The sequence below is a fragment of the Miscanthus floridulus genome, chromosome 1 (assembly GCF_019320115.1).
Source record: "Miscanthus floridulus cultivar M001 chromosome 1, ASM1932011v1, whole genome shotgun sequence".
NCBI lineage: Eukaryota > Viridiplantae > Streptophyta > Magnoliopsida > Poales > Poaceae > Miscanthus > Miscanthus floridulus.
This window is the reverse complement of record NC_089580.1, coordinates 193,028,261-193,048,318: the sequence shown is the minus strand read 5'-3', so window position 1 is coordinate 193,048,318 and position 20,058 is coordinate 193,028,261. Positions and strand designations below refer to the sequence as shown.

General features: G+C 45.1%; 2 protein-coding genes across 5 annotated transcripts; both read right to left on the bottom strand.

Moving 5' to 3' along the window:
* Positions 1-991: 991 nt before the first annotated feature.
* Positions 992-7,296, bottom strand: LOC136507265 (nuclear intron maturase 2, mitochondrial-like). Of its 4 annotated transcripts, XM_066502052.1 has the most exons (3): positions 4,668-7,296; positions 4,097-4,532; positions 992-1,177 (listed from the first exon to the last, which is right to left on the bottom strand). In XM_066502052.1, the coding sequence occupies exon 1, from the start codon at positions 7,070-7,072 to the stop codon at positions 4,844-4,846; it is 2,229 nt and encodes a 742-aa protein (XP_066358149.1). In that variant the 5' UTR covers positions 7,073-7,296; the 3' UTR covers positions 992-1,177; positions 4,097-4,532; positions 4,668-4,843. The 4 variants fall into 4 exon arrangements, with proteins under 4 accessions (XP_066358149.1, XP_066358144.1, XP_066358154.1 ...); XM_066502047.1 differs by having other exon boundaries at positions 4,097-7,296; XM_066502057.1 differs by lacking the exon at positions 4,097-4,532.
* A 365-nt stretch (positions 7,297-7,661) lies between these two features.
* On the bottom strand, positions 7,662-13,621 carry LOC136507254 (SH2 domain-containing protein A-like). The gene is made up of 12 exons (XM_066502040.1): positions 13,349-13,621; positions 12,732-12,923; positions 12,263-12,463; positions 12,093-12,182; positions 11,789-11,863; positions 11,535-11,702; positions 9,388-9,705; positions 9,017-9,303; positions 8,770-8,932; positions 8,321-8,667; positions 8,169-8,234; positions 7,662-8,088 (listed from the first exon to the last, which is right to left on the bottom strand). Exons 1-12 carry the CDS (start codon positions 13,520-13,522, stop codon positions 8,055-8,057), a joined length of 2,115 nt encoding a protein of 704 aa, XP_066358137.1. The 5' UTR covers positions 13,523-13,621; the 3' UTR covers positions 7,662-8,054.
* Between the last annotated feature and the right edge of the window lie 6,437 nt (positions 13,622-20,058).

Sequence of the window (20,058 nt, the reverse complement as noted above, 5' to 3'; positions counted from 1 at the left end):
GAGTACAAGGATATATCTGATGTCGGTTGGAACGGAATCTGCTGACCGGTGTTTGAACTAAAGTGTCACATTGCAGTTCGGATGCTAATTAGTAGGATTAAATATGAGTTAATTATAAAACTAATTGCATAGATATAGACTAATTTATGAGATGAATTTATTAAGCTTAAATAATCCATCATTGGCAAATGTTTACTATAGTATCTCATTGTCAAATCATGGATTAATTAGACTTAATAGGTTCGTCTCATAAATTAGTCTTTAGTTTTGTAATTAATTTATGTTTAATACTCTAAATTAGTGTCAAATATTCAATATGACAGTGACTAAAGTTTAGTAGTCGGTAATGAAGCTGGTTCAACATGCAGATGCAGTGCCTCTGACAATGTCCCTGCCGCCACTTCTCATTTGCTGTATCCGCATTCAAAATGTGCAAAGAGATGCAAGCTTAGGCCCAGTTTAGATTCTAAAAATTTTCACTCAAAGTGTCATATTAAATCTTGCGGCACATGCATAAAATACTAAATGTAGACGAAAAACAAAACTAATTGCACAGTTGGGTGAGAAATCACGAGACGAATCTTTTAAACCTAATTAGTCTATAATTAGATACTAATTACCAAATACAAACGAAAGTGCTACAGTAGCCTAACAGTAGCCAAACCCAAAAAAATTTTGGGAACTACGTGACTACTGCTACAAGCCACCCATGGGCCATGGTATGATCTTCCTCCATTCTGATCCTCGTCATCAAGGGAAGCAAGGGAACAAAAGAAAAGCTTGTCTTTTTCAGCTTGTTTTTTCAGCCGAAACCGTGTTTTTTTCTCACAACAAATCAGCTGGAACAATATTTCGGCTTTAGTTTTTTCAGCGAAGCGAACAGGGCCATATGTTAATGTTATACTGTATATCTTACTGATATAATAACAAATACAGTAAGCAACATATATCATGTATGCATAGCATATTCTAGTGACCCAGCTTGAGCAAACATGCATTTATGGCATGCTGATAATACAAAATTTTAGATACTCAACAAGCCAAACGCAGGTAAATCATGTTCAATATGACATACATAGGTAAGTTGTCCATCAGAAACATATCATAGATTTTACTAGATGGCCCCTGTGACGCCAGGAGATGGCGGCACTCTCGTAGCCAGCTGATTTCAGCGGGACTGCCAAAAAAAAAAAGGGTGTTTCATTAGTTAACGAGTGAGAGTAAGTTAAACCAAATCAGAGAAATTTTAAAACCATTGCCATGCGTAACAAAACAATTGTCAGCATTTCAAGTGTCATAAGTGCATGCTTTTGTACAAACAAAAGAGCATATAACCACAGTTCATTTGAATCAAAAAGGATAACTGGAAACGACAGGGCACAACAACAACAAAGCCTTTAAGTCCCAAACAGGTTAGGGTAGGCTAGAGTTGAAACCCAACAGAAGCAATCAAGGTTCAAGCACGTGAATAGTTAAAACGACAGGGCACATTTCAACAAAACAGATTGATTAAGTTAAGTTAAACAGAAGAAAAAGCATAACTTGAAAACAAACATGTTAGCTTCATGGCCTGAAAAATCATCAGGAAAAAAACAAAGCACAATCAACACAATAACTGCGGTTAGAGATTTGCTACTGATGAACATAGCCATCATTATTATTGTATCATTATTTATTGGCAATGTCTCAGGCACACACGAGAATCAAAAGGGAAGAAAGCATCAAAGATTCAGAGCTAACTACTAATCCTGCTGAAGGTTATACCATTCTAGTAGTTAGCAGTATCTACTGGTACAAAAGTATTCAGTAAGAACAGCTTGCAGACCATCGAAACATCCAGTAAAAAAAACAGCTTCTAGATCATTGAAGCATTCGGGAGAAACACCTTGCAGAACACTGAAGCATTTGGTAAAAACAGCTCGCAGATCATGAGTGTATTTATAGAGATTACTGAGCCATCAGCATGTTTACATGAATGAGGCCTAAGGATGCATAATACTCACCACAAAACCATCCCTTGCTTCAATACAAATAAAGTTATCTAAGGAAAACAGAGATATCATCTCTCAATAAAAATTTCTGACTAGAGCGAGCATGTCATAACGACTAAACTAACAAGTAGCTCTAAACATGTTTCAAACCAAATAGGCTGAAATTGTGGTCTTGTTCCTTGACTTCGCAGATGAATTGTGTTACGGGCTTACTGTAAAATGTCAACAAACTCAGCAACAAGTCCAGACCAGAATTTCTTTGCAAAAGGCAACAAATGCAGACCAGAAGTTAACCTAGTAAGGTCAAACAACTGGGCACATTAACAGCATCTGCTCAGCACCTAACCTTCTCCGACAGATGTACTTCAAGCTTTCAATATACATCATAAATGGCATCAGGAACATACATATCTGCTCATGTAGATACTCCATAGTACATTGTTCGCTAGGACAAAAATGCCAGCAATGGCAGGGTGTCTATACATTTTTAAACTTTGGGGAAAAAATTGCCAGCACTAGTGCACAAGGCATTACTATAGAACCATTTTTCAACCATATAAACAGTTAGGTACTGCATCCTCTCTGTGTCACATCCACCCCTACAAATATACCTCGGTACAAATTATGCAATTCACCCAACCAAACACCCCATCCATACAGCAGTCAAGTGACATCAGGGGTTAAGAAGGCTTGGCAATAGAAGTACTAAACTAAATTATTTCTTTTCCACTTGATTAAAAGTACTAAATTATTTCTTTTCCACTTGATTAAAAGTACTAAATTCTTTCTTTTCCACTTGATTAGAAACATACATGAGAACAGGAAGGGGATCACAGAAGACACAGGAGCATCTATATCGTCACATATATACTATTTTTATTTTTCAAATTAGCACTAGATATGAACTTTGCAATATGATGTCCCAGAAACCTCCCAAGTCCCCAATCTCCAGATCCAAGAAGCATAAACAAGAACCCTAGAACGCGATAACCAAAGAGACAAAAGATTAATGGAGGATACGGATGCCGGAGGGGAGTGCGGCGTGTCGACGTCGTCGCCGCCGATTCGACCTGCGGACGCCACCCGCCGCTCTCCTTGCAAGTCGAGCTGCTTCAGTGTCGCGCGAGAGTGGTCATGGAAAAATTCCACACCAACGTAGACGTGGTTTCTTCCCAGGCCGGGGTGAGAGGAAAAGGCCGGGATAGACCAGGTTACAAACCAGTGCGGGCTTAACCAAACGCGTAAAATAATATGGGCCAGGATTACTACCAGGCCAGGATGACCCCCGTGGGTTGAGCCTAATTCCCGGCTGACCCCGGGCTAACCGAACATGGCCTGAGCTTGACAATTGTGCGTGTTTGCTGAAACATTGTTAACCTTGTTGCACTTGCAGGAACCAAGGTACCACCTTGAGATTATTTGCGGAGTGATGGAATCCTCCAAATGCCCTTACCACCAAACACTGCATCAGTGCATCGTGATGCCAATTTTGTGGGTCCCAGAACTTGTCACAGGGTTCATCCAGTTCTAAATGAGCCCTACGACACGACAATCGGTCCCACATGTTAGCATTTGGCACTTCATCTTCATGCTAGATGACACCGAAGGACAAGTTTGGACACCTAAAAATGTATTTTGAGAGTTCATGGACAAGTTTGGACACCTAAAAGTGTATTTTGAGAGTCCAGACCTGAATAATATCACAGGACAAGTTTAGGGTCTGCTTGTATTTTACTCAATAGAATATGATCTGCATTAATCTTGACCTCACGCAGCTGATTATGCACTTCACAGCTATTGTGCAAGCACTTAAAAGAATATGACCCGTATCTACAGAGTTTGTTCTAGTAAAACATGTTCAGCATTTTTTTTATAAACCATGCTCAGCAAATTGAAATATGGCTTGTAACAGGTAACCCTAGAACAGTACAATTTACTGAACTATCAGCAAACAGGAGACCTGAGCAAACAAAATTATAGCTAACAGCTTACTGTTTACTAAAGCATTTAAGCTGGACAGAAACAACTGGCAAAAAAATGCATAAGTGAACAACGAGACACAATCTAACTAGATACAATATAAGCAATTAGGGTTCTGAACACACCTTAAGGCTCATAATGAACTTCGGGCTGTTTTTCCTCTTCACCGAAAGATTATACAGATAACAATTTGCACAAGCAGGATGTTGGATGGAATGTGTAAACACTGTTTTTTTTCTATGTATTTTCAAATGCATCTAAAGTATCAGTAAACATCAGGCTTGATATATGAGGAGCTAGCCCTGCATGTAGCTCGCAATTTGAAACCATGAGATCTCCACTAGTTCCCTGAAATGCCATGCTGTGTCAAAGCTCATGTTTGAGCACCACTGACAGTATTCACCATCACTCTCAGCATTAAGGAACATACTTGACCGATGCAGCAGCACAATTGCCATCTCACAGAGCAGGAAACAGTCATCTGCTTAGGCCACCATGAAGCAGTCAACAAAGATGTAAAGTCTCACTAAACATTCATGCTTCATATATGAGGAGCTAGCCCTGCAGGTGGCATACAATTTGACACCAACATAAGATCTCTACTAGTTCCCAGAAATGCTATGCTGTGTCAAACCGCATGTTTGAGCACCGTGGACACTATTCACCGTGGCACTCAACATTAAGGAACAGACTTACCAAAGCAGTGGCAGAGTTGTCATCTCATTGAACAGCAAGTAGTCCTCTGCTTAGGCCGCCACAAAGTAGTCAGCAAAGAGCTAGCAGTTGGTTTCGTGTTTTCACAATCATGGAGCAACCATACACAGTCAATGAGTCAAAAGCCCCCTTGGGAACACTACAGAGTTCGTCAATACTCATGACATTTCAGCAAGCTTTGGGAAACTTTTATTGCCCTCATTTCCTAGCTCTTTTTCATCCAATTCATCAGTATCTGAACCCAGGTCCTCTGTGGATCCTTGGGCATCACTCACTTTTGAAGGAAGTAAAACAGCATTTTTCTTGTAGCCCCATACAAGCATTGAAATATAGTCCTGTGGTGTTATAAGCCCCTCCTCTCTAATGCAGTTTCGCTGCTCTTCCAATGTTTGTTGATCTGTGAGCTTTATATACTCCAGCAAAATCTTCTCATGGTCTGGCCGCCATCCACTTGGTAACGGCGTGTAATCAGGATCAGGAACCATCGACATCCTTGTATACTGAAGACCATCAATCGAATCCACAAGGCCCATTCTCAGCAAATTGTGATACTCTGGCGACTGCCCTTTCTTATCCTTCAATGGCCGACTAAGATTTCTTGACGCAATCTTATAGACCTTTGCCCTTGACCGCAGCTTGTACTTGGCAGCATATAACTTGGCCAGGGACCCCCTTATAATGTAAGAGCAGAAGTTGACAACTTTCTTGCGGTTATCAGCATAGCGATACCACTCTGCCATCGTCAGTAAAAGCTTATTCATCTGAGAATTTGTGTGAGCTTGTGTGGCGTGGAACATACGGAAGCATGGTTGTGGATCAGGTTCACGGTCTCCTTTCAAAAACTCGAGCTTCCGAAACTGCTTGATACACTGCTTCAGACTAGCTGTCACTGAGAGCAGTGTACCAACTCCCTTCTCACTAATGATCTTGCCTCCTGTAGCAGTGTAACGCAGCGTTGGGTACACAACTCGACGGCACAGCACATGGTCAAGGAACATGACTCCTTTTGTGATGTGCTCGATAGGAAGGCTCTCATTATCCAGTTTGATCCTGAATCGCTGATCACAAAACTCAACTAGCTGCTTCCGGAGCACAGCCGCATCAGCTCTTGGCCCCCTAACACCGATCAAGAAATGCCCGCCATATCGAATGTAGTCCACCTTCCTTGTCTTGTCAGGGCCACTAGTGGGAACAAACTCCGGCCATGATGTGTTACCCTGCTCAATACCATCATCCCCTCCCACAACATCCGACTTGGATGGCTTGTAAAACTCCTTAATCTTCTCTTCTATCCACTTATCAAGCTCATCCAGGCACACATTGGCAAGCAACGGGCTCAGCACCCCACAATGGCCCCAATCAGGCTGCGTCTGTGCCTCCTCTGGTGCAAACCCAAAGAACGTCTGCAACCAATAAGGGTCAGGCTTCGGCTCCCCCTCTGGCAGCACCTTCTTCTTCTGGTATTTCCTCTTCGTCTTCTTCTTCTTCGCTGCAGCATCATCACTTGCAGTCACCACCGGGGTGAGCAGCGCCGAACGGATCAAATCCACCACCTTTTTATCACGCACATCACGGATAAGCGCACCGACCACAAGCGCAGGATCAGGCGAGTGCAGGAGTGGGGAGAGGTCGCCCTTGATATACCAGAGGTATGGCGCAAAGCTGCGGCGGATGGTGCGGATCGCGGCATGCGGGGATCGCCCTGGGCGGAAGGCGAAGGACTTTGGCGAGAGCCTGGCTTCGTAGACGGGCTCGAGCAGGAGTAGGAGCAGCTCCTGCACGACGCGGTCCTGGAAGGGCGGTGGGCCGGGGGTTGTGAGGAGGGCGCGGAGCTTGCGCTTGGAGAGGGTGGCGGGGTCCGGCGCGTTGGTGGCGAGCGGGGACTGGAGGAAGGGGGTGAGGCGGTTGCCGAAGCGGAATCGAGCGTCGAGTACGGCGTTGCGGAGCGTGAGGAGGGCGGCGAGCGTGGAGGCCGGGATGGAGGAGCGCGGCAGGTAGGAGCCGGTCTCGTCGGCGTACGCCTTCTGGTAGGCGAGCACCCACAGCTCCAGGCGCGAGAGGAAGGGGGTGAGTGACTGCGGCGGTGCGGGGGTACAAGAGCCGGAGCCGGAGGTGGAGGCGGCGGCGGCGGCAGCGCGGAAGGAGGATACCCAAAGGGAAGCGGTGATTGCCACCGGGTCGTCGCGGAGGAGCTGCGTCGGGTCCAAGGGGTTCCCGCTCCCGCCGCCGATGCCCCCGATGACGCCACGGCTTGTGGAGGTGGTGGGGTCGGCGACGAACTGGTGGCGCCGCAGGGGCGCGGGTGTGTGGGGATGGGGATAGGCAATGGAGGAGAAGGAGCGGAGGCGGAGGAAGGATGTGAGAAGCCCGCGGCGAGGCGGCGGCATCGGAGGAGGCTAAAACCCTCGCGGTGGCCGGCGGCGTCGTGGGGTTTTGGCCTTGTTTGTCGGTCTGATAGGGAAGCGCCGAAGTGGTGGCGCTGGTGCGTGCACGGCGACGGCGGCGCGGCTGAGTTGCGGCGGGGAGGGATGCCGAGCGCCCGAGCCCCGGGTTCGGCCGTCCGGCCCGCGGCCAGTCGGGAGAATGTAGCGTGATTTGGGGCTTTGACAGTGGGCGGCCCAATGGTCTTTAGCCTACGAGGCTTATGCTGCTCTCGGCTCAAATAGGAGGTTGAAAAGGAACCGAAAAATAACTTGTAGATCAAATGTTCAATCAATAGTTTATGTACATGTGTTTAAGAGCCATTGAAAAATCTTCCAGTTTCGAGGCACATGATAGCTTCTTTTTTTTTTTTTTTTTTGCAAAACACATGATAGCTGATGTTACTGTTGGTTTTCTGAAGCAACTAGACTAGATCTCAATGGCCTGTTTGGTTAGCCACTGCTAAAGTTTAGTCAGCTAAATCTAGTCTTATTTAGTCACTATTCAACCAAACACTATGACTAAATGAGACTAAATAGGCTTTAGCCAACTAGTCACCAAATGTTGCTCAAATGGACTAAACCTCACTTTTTAGTCACTTTGGAGTCAAACACCCTAACTAAAAGGGACTAAAAAGTCTCTTTTAGTCACCCGAACCGAACACCCAGCGACTAAAGTTTAGTGCCTAATTTAGATGACTAAAGTTTAGGAGGGGGAAACCAAACAGGGCCTCATATGGCAAAGCATCCTCTCTTGTACAAACCACGAAGGGAACCAATTTACAACTTGTACATGGTAACAACAGGCAACAGGTGTTATGGGCTATGCTCTTGGTCTCTTGGATGACAATGAACTTGGATGCGTTGAGCTGCTGCTGACCCTCTTCTCGTGGCCCATAGCATCCTAAACCTGCTTTTGAATGTAAGTTTTAACAGTTTGAATCCTTGGTCATCTCCGGATGGCGGTTGGGAGCCGGTCAACCCTGCATTTGAATGTATGTCTAACCATTTAGCAGGTACTGAAAGGAACAGCGCCTGTGATTTGGAGTCTAGAATGCTTTACCTGCCCAATTGGGATAGTTCAGGTTCCTGGAGCAGCAAATCTTGCAGGTTCTCAGCGCTAGCATCACTGTTAGCAGTAGAAAAGAGCAAGGTTCAGAAATTTCGTTGCCAAAAGATTTAGAGGACGGGGGCAACATGCCAATCGTAGCATACCTGGAATCAAGAGAGAGTAGCCTATGATGAATTGAGTTTACAGAGCCAATGTAAGTGACAACTAGGCTACCAGCATCTGGATGCGGCCAACTTCGGGTTGTAGGAAATCTGAGAACAAATGTTCCTGGCTCCTTTAACAGTTCCCTGGAACTTCTTAGTGCATTCTCAGCTTCTTCTATTGTAATCAAGCCCTCTATCCATCTAGGTGTTGTGCAATCCCACAGCTTTTTAATTTTCTCTGTCGACAATGAAACAGCCACTGGGTATAACCAGTACCATAGCCTATCAAATTCATCTCTTCCTATGTCCTCGCCACAACCAGCAATGCCTCTTAAAACCTCAAGATCCTGAAACAGTGAATACTATGCAATTAAACATTGCACCATACAAAAAGTATACAACCCTGAGACTGAGAGTTAAGGTACTGAGGTCATGTAAAGAAATTCTACCTGCTCTAACAAACCCCTACTCACAGAATGGGCAATGTTCGTAAATTTTGTTATGATCTCAGGAATGGCAGATGACCAAAGAGCATGTTCATTGTTCTTTGAGATCATGTTCCAAGTGTCAGCACCTTCTCTGAGCAATCGCTTCGACATTAATATTTGGTTTCTAGAAGGGAAAAATAAATTGCAAATTACTGTCAATAATACAAGGAGAGAGGAAACTTTTATCAAGATACAAGAGTTCAATTACCTGTGGTGGGAGCATCCACTATACAATGAGACTTGGTCTGCAAGTTTTACCAAGTCATCTTTGTTAACAGTAGGAGCTGCACCTCTAAGAAACATGGACCGGTCGTATGTGCTGTCTAGACAGTATCTGAAAACCACAGCGTCTGAAAAGGTTTCAATACCATCATCTCCATCTGATCCACTCCAAGAACTTCCTGAATCAAAACTGTCATAGTTGGATGTTGAAGAGTCAGTCCCCATGACATTCTGTGCTTCTTTGCTTACCACCACCTTTCTGGCATTCTTATTCTGTAAACAGATAATGATTATCAAATCAAGAAGTCACAAATTAAGCATAACTTGACAAAGTAAGTAGGCTAGCTAATTCATTACCTGTGATACCATTTTGTGGGCCTCTACTACCTTCACAATTCCACCTTCTATCTTGGAAAACATGGGTGTATGCAGACACAATGAATGTTCACGACCATTTACTTTGTCAGCACTAACAAACCCTTGGCCATTATTGAGCAAGTCAGTTTCATCTGCTGTTGCAGAACTCGCCCGCTTTCCAGGACCCAAGGGGCGGATGGTGCGGCTTCGAGATATACAGCGAATCAGTTTGGAATATGCTTCCAGGAAAGGATATCTTTGCATGTGAAGTGTAGAGAATTGAATACGGAAGAGCTTATTGTCACATTTGGAAGAGAGCTGGAACAATCAGACACTACGTTATTATGGACAAGAAACAAGCAACTACCATCATAACTTCAAAGAAATGTAATGATACAAATCGTGTTTTACATGGCGCGCTACAGCCCAACTTTGTTGGATATGAGCATCCCTAGATTGTGGCTGCTGTCATGAGTATGTGCAGCAGCAGGGCTAAGAACAGGAACTGGTATTGCATAACATTTAAACTTTCATTAGCAGACAGATTTGATACTCGAGATTCAAAAGGTTTTAAATTGCACACAAATCAAATTACAGAAGTAGTTTGTATGTAGTATTAGTGTCCATACTAGATATGGCGTATGGCCATTTTATTTTAATCTTTTCACATGCCATTGACTAGTGCTAACTGTCCAACAGTTATGCCTGTGCTGTAATGGCCTAAACCGTATCATAATGGGCTAGAGTTGCTTGCCGCTTGTTTTTGTGGTTGTTTGCTGTTGTCTTCGGTTTGCTACTTGATTAAGTATTCTTTCAGGGGTCAGGGATGGTATGCGTCTTGTGTGTGTAGGTTTCCTTCTTTTTTTGTTTTAGCTTCTATTATTTTCAAAGTACTTGTTATCTACAACCCCAAGGCAACCTTGACCCATTTTATCCAATCCTGCCCCTACATAGAAACACACTGTACAGTGAGTTTGTACCTTTGATGAGATTATAAATGCACACTTGAGAGGGGATTAAAAGGGTAGGATGGTCGTTCTATTTCCATCCTTATTCTTGTGCCCAAGCCTAAAACATCAATTATTGTGAAAAGGAGGGAATGTTGTGACAAGTGTTTTCTTCAGCGGAATTGCAATTGCAGTTTGTGGAGAGCATGTTGGCACTCCCAATGATGGCGCGGTGTGTACCGGTTTTAGCGGCGCCCATGCCTCCCAAGATTTGTGGGGAGCACGTATGCACTGCAACATCGGTATAGGTCGCACTTTATCGGTTGGAGAGACAGGAATGGAATCCACATTGTGGTTCCAAGCTTGGCTTCATGGAAGGTTTTGGTGATCATTCAACACCAACACCAACACAGCAACATATAACTGCCCTAGGGCAGTTAGTAGGGGCTCCTAGTGAGAGCCTACGCACCCGGGATCGTGCCCAGCTACTCGCAAAAAAAAATCAAGAGGGGACAAACTCCCTCTTTCAACACACATAAAAAAGAAGCACGACAAGTTATTTAAAACGATAGTTCATATGTGAGTGTCATTGCATAGCTATTTCTAGAAATTGCAGTGTCAGGAGTGAACTGCCAACATTTGGATGTTGAGTCCATAAGTAATAAATAGGCAGTATTATGCAAAGCAGATAATCTTTTCAAAATACAAAGGGGGGCGGGGAATCAATCCAAATGCATAAAACAAATATAAGAGAACACCAAAATTCCTTCCAACAATTATGATATACTCAAAGCCTCTTCATTGGTTCACCTGCACCCACAGCCGCTCAAAAGAAGAAAGTTATGGAAGTCATTAAGATGGAGTTTAAAAGGGAAAAAAATCCTTCCGAATATGCCTTCCAAATTCATTCCTACGGAGGAAGGCGCCATCTCCATGCACCATAAGTAGTTGCAATGGGGTGCGTTACACATACATGCCACAACAGCCAAACATAGCAAGCAGCTGCAGCCTCTGCTAGGCAATAGCACTACTGAGAGAAACATTAAAAAAATATGCTTCCAACAGCAACACATGAAAGACAAATAACTTATGCTCCACATCAGAAAGACAGACAGACAGTGACAAGTAATTTCTTTTTGTGTCCGATGCAAACTGAAGCTATATACATAATAAGGAAGGTTTACATATGGAGAAACTCACCTGTGATATCTTGAGTTTAAATAGTGCTCGCCCACGAATAATTTGTAGAGGCCTGCTTATAGCTGCGTATTCAAGTCCTTCGCAAGTAATAAGCAAAGGAGGCTCAGAATCATCCCTTGATTTTGCAACTACTGTTCCATCATCAGCATAGACAAGTGAAGCAACGACCTAGAAGATGTATAAGGTTTGTAAGAACACTATGCAAACAAATAAATTAGTATGATTAGATTTAAAATAAGTAAAAAAAAATGAACCTCTTTATCCTTCGCAGGTTCACCAAAAGCGTTGGTTAGTACTACTTCCAAAATGAAGTTTCTCCGGCAAGATGCCTGCATCAATAAATTTCCATAATTAGGGTAGCCCATGGTTATTTGATTTAATCCATGATACGATACAAGTAAATATTTGCTACTATTATTTTTTCCAACTCAAGTGCAATTTCTCAGGTTGCTTTTTACATGCCATATTTTACTGAAATTATCCTCTCTCAAAAAAAAATACTGAAACACAGAATTCTGCCATCACGTATTAGTTATGACATGACAGCATCTTGTTTACCTTCCCACCAACGATGCTCCAAATGCCGTCATCACCCTCTTCGATTCCATCAGAGCATGAATAGTCAATAGACAACTTAAATGGTGGGTTCTGCAATTCAATGAGAAAATTCACAAAGTTTGCACTTACACAAGCACAAAATCGGCATACCATTGGCTTAGATGAATCACCTTTGTGTATTGTTCTTTTACAGTTCCTAGTACAGATGAAACCTCAATATTATAGATATAGCCTTCAAGCTTGCCATCACTTCCAACTAAGCTAATTTGGTTTGCATCATCCTGACGGTCTGGCCCATCAAATAGTGAACAAACGGGGGCCTCAGCAGTTAGGGAACCATCAACGTGAAGACGCAGAACATTTTCAGTAACCTGACACATGTAGGTACAAACCAATGTTATAAAACCACCACTTCGACAAAATGTGGAGGATAGACTAACATGTGGAGATACCAGGAAACAAAGCTCTTGGTGGATGCTGCATGTTTTTTTTCCTCTAAAAAATTGAGGTGCACACAAACACAAAAGAAATAAAAGCACGGGAAAGTGTCAAACATGTTGCAATTTGTACTTTCATTTGGGGGCTACAAATGCAAAGGTATTCGATAAGGGGGGAGGCCTACAGTTGTTTACACCAGACCTCACACCCAATGTGGAACCATTTCTCAAGAGGGCATTGACTCGTAGATGATAAATTGGTTGTGTCAGTCCATGGGTAAGAACTAGCAGGACCAGGAGCTTCTCTGTGCAGCCTCATCAACGGGAAGAGCAGCAGTTTGTTTCCTTCACCTAAAGCGAGAAACGGCAACTTATTGTCATCTCCCGCAGTGATCTGCACAAGCAACAAATCCAATCGATTAGCACCAATTTTCTGATGGTGAAACTTCACAAGGAAACCTAGAAAAAATACCCTTCACTTTTTCCAACGAAAATGTTTTCCCTGAAACCGTATCAAGAAACACGAAATTCCATCAAACTAAGACATAGTGGAATCGAGTACAGACTACTAGGATTTTTGCTGTGCTGCGAATGGTGCAAAAAGGACAGCCCGGGTCTCATATTAGCCGGGTGATTTGGAGGGTACAACAGCATTTAACACCTAAAATCGAACGATCAAAACAGATATCGAGACAGCAAAATCAGCAAATCGTTGCTCTCTTCCAGTACCCATCCCGGAAACAAAAACAATTCCTACAGAAACAATCGCCGCCTGGAACCACCTATACTAACTGTGAAGAGAGAGGAATCCATCCAAACCTGGTGGAGGATCACCGAGGACGGCCTGGGGGAGCTGGACAGGTAGAGCCAGAAGGAGACGGCGAAGCCCCCTCCCCCGCCGACTCGGGCCGCTCCCGGGTCCAGCTCGACGCGCACGCCGCGGAGGTCGCGGTAGCCGTCGCTCCCGCAGCATTCCGATTCCGGCGCCGCCATCCCCCACTGAGGCAGAGGCAGGTGAGGGTTTTGCCTCTGCCGTCGTTCGGCGCGTCTGCTCGGGACGATGGTCCGTCCGTTAAACGGTTTGTTGCCTGATGACTGTCGACTGGTGTGGTGAGGTGGGGGGAAGTTGGGTGGGGAAATGGAGATCTGGAGCCGTCGGTTTTTGGGTTGCGCTGCTCCTGTTCGCCGGATCGGACGAAGGTAATGTCCGACTCCTAGTTTTCTTCTTTTTTTACGGAAAAAAAAAAGAGAAAGAAACGATCATTTAGCGTTACAATTCTAGATAAAATCTCCATATCCGTTGTTCTCTCACTGGTCTGCACATCCAACTAGGATTATCTTTCTTAGATGTTAGGAGGAGAATTTAGATGAAGTACATCCTCCTCTGCGATGCTATCATCATCATCAGCTTCATGGCAATGTAGCTTCTTCCGAGCCCCTGCAACCAACTCACTAAATAAATATTTCTCATTGAATAACACATATACATTTTGCATCTCAACAAACTCAACATATCCATAGCGATCTTTTTCCACGGTGCCTCCATGATATATGCTCACTATGTTGTCCATCTAGTAGTTCAAACAAAAATTTAAATACAGTTCGTTTAGTCCAAAGTAGCTACTATATAGTACCTCTCTAATAGATACTAACCAACTACACCCTAAATAACTATGTCACTAGCTATCTAACTATATTTATCCCACTAACTAAATCAACAAGCTATCTAATAACTATATCTATGTACCTATGTCACTAGCTATCTAACTATATTTATCTAACTATATCTATCTCACTAACTAAATCAACCACCTACATCATCAAATTTACTAGAAACTACCAAATAATCAAAGTAGCACTACAATTCAACCTAACTAAGTACATACATTACATATTAAAAAAAATTACCTATCCAAGTCAATGCAACGATGCGACGCGGACGCGGACGCCATGACCGAAGCAGGACGGGGACGCGGAGGACGGGATCCACGGCGAGGACGCGGCGAGCCGAGACGGACAAGGCGGCGTGGGCCGGGAGGGGCGGCGTGCGGCCGGCACGACGGGGGATGACGCGGGCGCGGGACGGGAGGGGCGGTGCGCGACGGGGGCAGAACGGCCGGCGCTTCGCGGGGCGAGGCGGCGCGGGCGGCCGGCACGGCGGGGCCAGCGAGGCGCGAGCGCGGTGGCTGCCGCGGGCGAGGGGGCGGGCGCGGGCGCGGTAGAGAGGGAGGAAGAGAGAAATAAAGGAAGGGCACATACGTAAGACAGGGCTCAACGCCAAGATCTACGGCGGCGAGGTGCCTGCCAAGTCACCGCCACGTCTGCGCCGAGCCCAAGACCTAGACGCCAAAATCTATAGCACCGAGACATGTAAGCTCGACGCCACCAACAATGACGCCGAGCTAAGTGTCCAGATTTTGAAAACATACCTTCAGGGACATGTTTGTGAGAAATTTTCAAAAAAAAATGCTAAAAAACAAAAAATGACGTAACCAGTCGCAGAAAAACCATGTTCGAGACGTGTGAAATGATATCTGGTATATGCATTTTGCTTCAAGGCGTCCTTGTCATGGGAGATGCAGCGCATACTAGAGCGTGTTCCCATTTCGATTTTTTATTTATTTTTAACACTTTTTTATAAATTAATTTTAAATCTAACACTATTTAAAAAAAAATCTAAAACTAACATTTTTGGCTGCGCCTATTTTTTTGGCGCGGCAAAACGCCTGTGTCGCGCCATGCATGGTGACGCGGCAAGAGGGTTGACGTGGCGACGACCGGGACGCTGACCGGTGACGTGGCAGGGTCTGTCGCGCCACCGATCTTGGCGCGGCCCTACCATGTCCTGATCGGTGGCCCGGCAGCGCCAGATAAATATCGTCACGCCCGTCCGCGCCTAGCCGCCTGCCTGCCACGCCTGCCGCGCCTGCCCGCCGCGCGTTCGCGCCTGCTTACCTACTCGCCACGCACGCCGACGCGTCACTCTCGTCGTGCCTGTGGGCTATGGCGCGGCAGAACCTGCATTACTCTGACTTGTGTGTCACCTGTAATAAGCGGCCTCCGCTTCATCTACGGCCTCTGTGGCCTGAGTGAACAATGCGTCGTCATCCTCCTTCGTCTGGAAGCCTGGCTCTGCTAGAGCGATGAGCTCGCTAAGTCTACCTGTGTCGTCCTCAGCCTCCTCCTTCTGTAAGGCCGTCTCTGCTAGAGCAATGAGCTCGCTCAGTCTGCTAGTGTTGTTCTCAGCCTCCATCGCCTGCAAGCCCGCCTCTGCTTGAGCTATGAGCTCACTCAGTCTGGCAGTGTCATCTTCATCCTCATCCCCTCATCAGACAATACAATCGGTGATTGAACGGTGCGACCAGCTCGCGTTCTGTGCTCATCTAACTTTTTTTCCTCATACTTTACACAAGCCACCTCTCCGTCATGGTCCTCGCTACATCCAATCCCTTCATGTATAAAATGCAATCAGTTAGCAACACGATTATATTACATTTAAAATCAGGAAACGAAAAAAATAGCTTTCAAGCACTCACTGGCACTGTCGATGCGGGACCCACAGGATACCCCGCAAGGGAGAGAGAATATCTAGTCCAACCAGGACTCTCCCCATGTAATCTTAGTAGTATAGCTATTAAGTAATCCTACTAGGAAATCTCATTGTAAACGGACTAGGACTCTGGTCTCCTGACTATATAAAGGAGGGCAGGACTCCTGGGACAGGACACACGACCATTGTACAACACAACACTTGACAATCAATCCAACGCAAAGGCTAACGCCAACTAGACATAAGGTTATTACTCGATCTACGATCGAGGGTCTGAACCAGGATAAATCGACTGTGTCTTGCGTTAACCATCGAGTTCGGCATACGCCGAAGCCCGAACATACTGCCCCGGGCACCCCCGTGGCAGGCTATCGGTGGTAAAACATCGACAGCTGGCGCGCCAGGTAGGGGATTTCGGCGACTTTGCATCCGAGAACTCGATGGACCTCGACAACATAATCTTTCCGACGGGATCAACTTTCATCTTCGGCTCGTGGATCTGCGAGACGGACAACAACGGCAAGCTTCAGGGCCATCTCCTCAAAGATCCAGATCATCATAAAGAATTTCATATTTCACCAACTACAACGGATCAGCTCACTAGAAGATTCGCACAGCTCACAGTATCTGATTCAAATCAGATCTCACGGCCACTCATATCCGATTCGAATTTAAACATCAAGGCGAAGTTTTATCCGAGTGCTTTCAAAAAACCGAGTTCTTTTTTGGCAAGATTCCAGAGCACAACCCAAAACAACTTAGATTACCCTCAGAGTTCTTCTAAGAAGTCGAGTTCTTTTCCATTTAGGCTCGACAACATGGCAAAATCCTATCAGGGACAGTTCGAAAGATCTTTCAATCCAAGATGCGGGATACCACTGACAGGAGCTCAGGAGGGTCTCGTGCTAACAATAACATCCCAAGACTGCATCATCTATTGGCCAGGTTCTGTTCCTGAGGACAGCGGTACCCAACTAGTCGGCACGACGACGACAGCAATTCTACCCTACCAAGAAGGAGACTCGATCTACGACACCGAGGCATCTACTAAAGTTATTAGCAACTCCGACAGCATGAAAACTAACGCCAGTAACAGAATGACTCATGCGCGAGAAGTGCTCATGGTTCGACGACCGCGGTCACCATTAAATCCCCCAGAAGCACCCGATGTCAGATCATCAGATGAATCAGAATCCAACATATCACCTTTTGCCCAAGGCTACGACGGAGAAACAGATAGTCAGAAATAAGCTAGAGAAAGAAAAAACAAGTTGAAGCAAGGGCGTCAACACCGTGCTAGGCAGCGCAGGGAAGCTTGGATCAGATACGAGTCAGAATTGGCAGAGTACGACAAAAGAAAATCACAACGAGAAGTCGAGGGGAGACGCACGGCGAATACACCTTACGATAAGATTCGAGAAGCATTAGAAGAACTCGGAAAAACTTCACATCCCAGTGAGAAGTATGAACAGCTCCAGGACTTGCTCCGACCGATGATCCCGAAAACGCATGAAGAGAGAGCTCGATCAAGACTACCCGCCAGATCAACAACCCTAAGGCAAGAAGATCAAAATCAAAGGAAATCCGCTTTCGAAAGACTTGGGCCGGGTGGAAGCCATGACGAAGGAAGTAGGAAGGAACATAATCAAGGCCACCAATTTGAACAACCAAAGAAGACTAGGAGTAGGGTACCTACCCAGACAATCTCGCAAGATTATTCCCGTCAGAACGACAGTTGGCCAGAAGAAGGTGTCGAATTCGAATTCAAAGAAACCAAGACGCACGACAGATTCCCCTATTTCACGAACAGGCTTGCATTGGTACGATTACCTCACAAATTCAAACCGTCTAACCACTCCAAGTATGATGGCAAAACTGAACCAAGGCAATGGCTCAGAATATATTCACAATTAATTGAACTAGCCGGAGGAGACGACGATATCAAAACCCTGTTCTTTCCCATGGCACTGGAAGCCATGCCTCTCCAATGGTTCGACAAATTGAACCCAGGATCTATCAGAAATTGGGAGGATTTGCAAAGAGCTTTTTGTGAGAATTTTGCAGAAATCATTACACATCCAATCACCCATGCAGAATTAAAAGGACTCAAGCAAAAGGGAGGTGAAAGTCTCAGAAATTACTATCGACGATTCGGCGAACTACGAGCTCAAGTGCATGACATAACCGAACGAGAAGTAATTGAAGCTTTCTCTCACTGAATCATGGCTAGGTGACAATTTTAAGACTTCTGCAAAGAAAATCCGAGAAACAATGAAGAATTCAGACGAACAGTAGAAAAGATGATTACTGCAGAAGAAAAAACACGAGAAAGGTTCCCGGACAGAAACAACCAGGACAACTCGGACAAGCAAAATCATCGAAACAGCAGACATCAAGAAAGAAAACGTAGACCAGACAATACTATGGCAATGGCCGATAAATCAAAGAAGTTTACCAAACCCAGAAGATATGATGACATTGAAAACATACGTAGCCCATTACACCCTAGTGGGAGGCACACCATCGGAAATTGCTATACTTTCAAAGATCGATACACAAGAAAAGATAGTAAGGAAGACACAATAATGGACGACTCAGGCGAGAAGAGGCAGTACTCGAAGACGGGCATATTCGGAAGAATATACCAGCACAGTACAACCTGTGAACAAAAGGCATTTACACTCAACCACCACCATACAACTACATCTGACAACAGCAGACTATCAAAGAATACGCCAAGACCTCGCATCCGAGTTCTTTCCGAACAAAACAACACGGATATACGCTCGAGGCCTCGACCAACATCATAGCTTAATCAACACTAAGCTAGGGAGCTTGGCCTTTCATTTCGACTACCCCCCAGAAGCTCGGAACCAAAGACAAAGGACCAAGAATACAAGAAGCTCAAGACTACAACGACGACAACACATCAAGACTCTTCATCCGACTTCTTTTCTAAAAGAGAAGAACTCGGAGAAAGCAGGATACATAGCCATAGAATTTTTTGAAGACAAGAATCAAGACCCTCCAACTTTTTGTTCTAAATAGCAAGAGGCTCGGGGGCTACACTCAGTGAGTGCACTTTTTCTTCGAAAAAGCGCACGTCACCAAAAGACTTCCTCAACGCAGATCACTTCAAGACACTACGACAAAAAGAACCCGGAACGAGCCATATTCGAGTTCTTTTTTCATAAAACTTCAACGAACAATCAGAGCAACTTCAAGACAAGATCCTCCAGCTCCTTGTTCCAAATAGCGAGAGGCTCGGGGGCTACAACCAGGTGGATGTACTTTTTCTTCAAAAAGCACTCACCACTCGAAGATCCCAAGAAGCGCTATAAGGATTCACTCCAGAAAGTACTCGGATGACATTTTGTTCCTACTCAACAAGACTTGAAGAAGCAAAGCGAGACTTTCGGAGCTCAACCATGAAGTGCTCGGGGGCTTATCGATGCGGGACCCACAGGATACCCCGCAAGGGAGAGAGAATATCTAGTCCAACCAGGACTCTCCCCATGTAATCTTAGTAGTATAGCTATTAAGTAATCCTACTAGGAAATCTCATTGTAAACGGACTAGGACTCTGGCCTCCTGACTATATAAAGGAGGGCAGGACTCCTGGGACAGGACACACGACCATTGTACAACACAACACTTGACAATCAATCCAACGCAAAGGCTAACGTCGACTGGACGTAAGGTTATTACTCGATCTACGATCGAGGGCCTAAACCAGGATAAATCGACTGTGTCTTGCGTTAACCATCGAGTTCGGCATACGCCGAAACCCGAACATACTGCCCCGGGCACCCCCGTGGCAGGCTATCGGTGGTAAAACATCGACAGGCACATAATGCAACAATATGCTCATTCAAGACCTGCATTTGTACTCTTGTCTCCTCCCTTACCTCCTTCACTCCTTGCTTGCCCTCTCCTCCTCTAACACTCTCTGTTTCTCCAATCCTCATTTGTTAAGTCC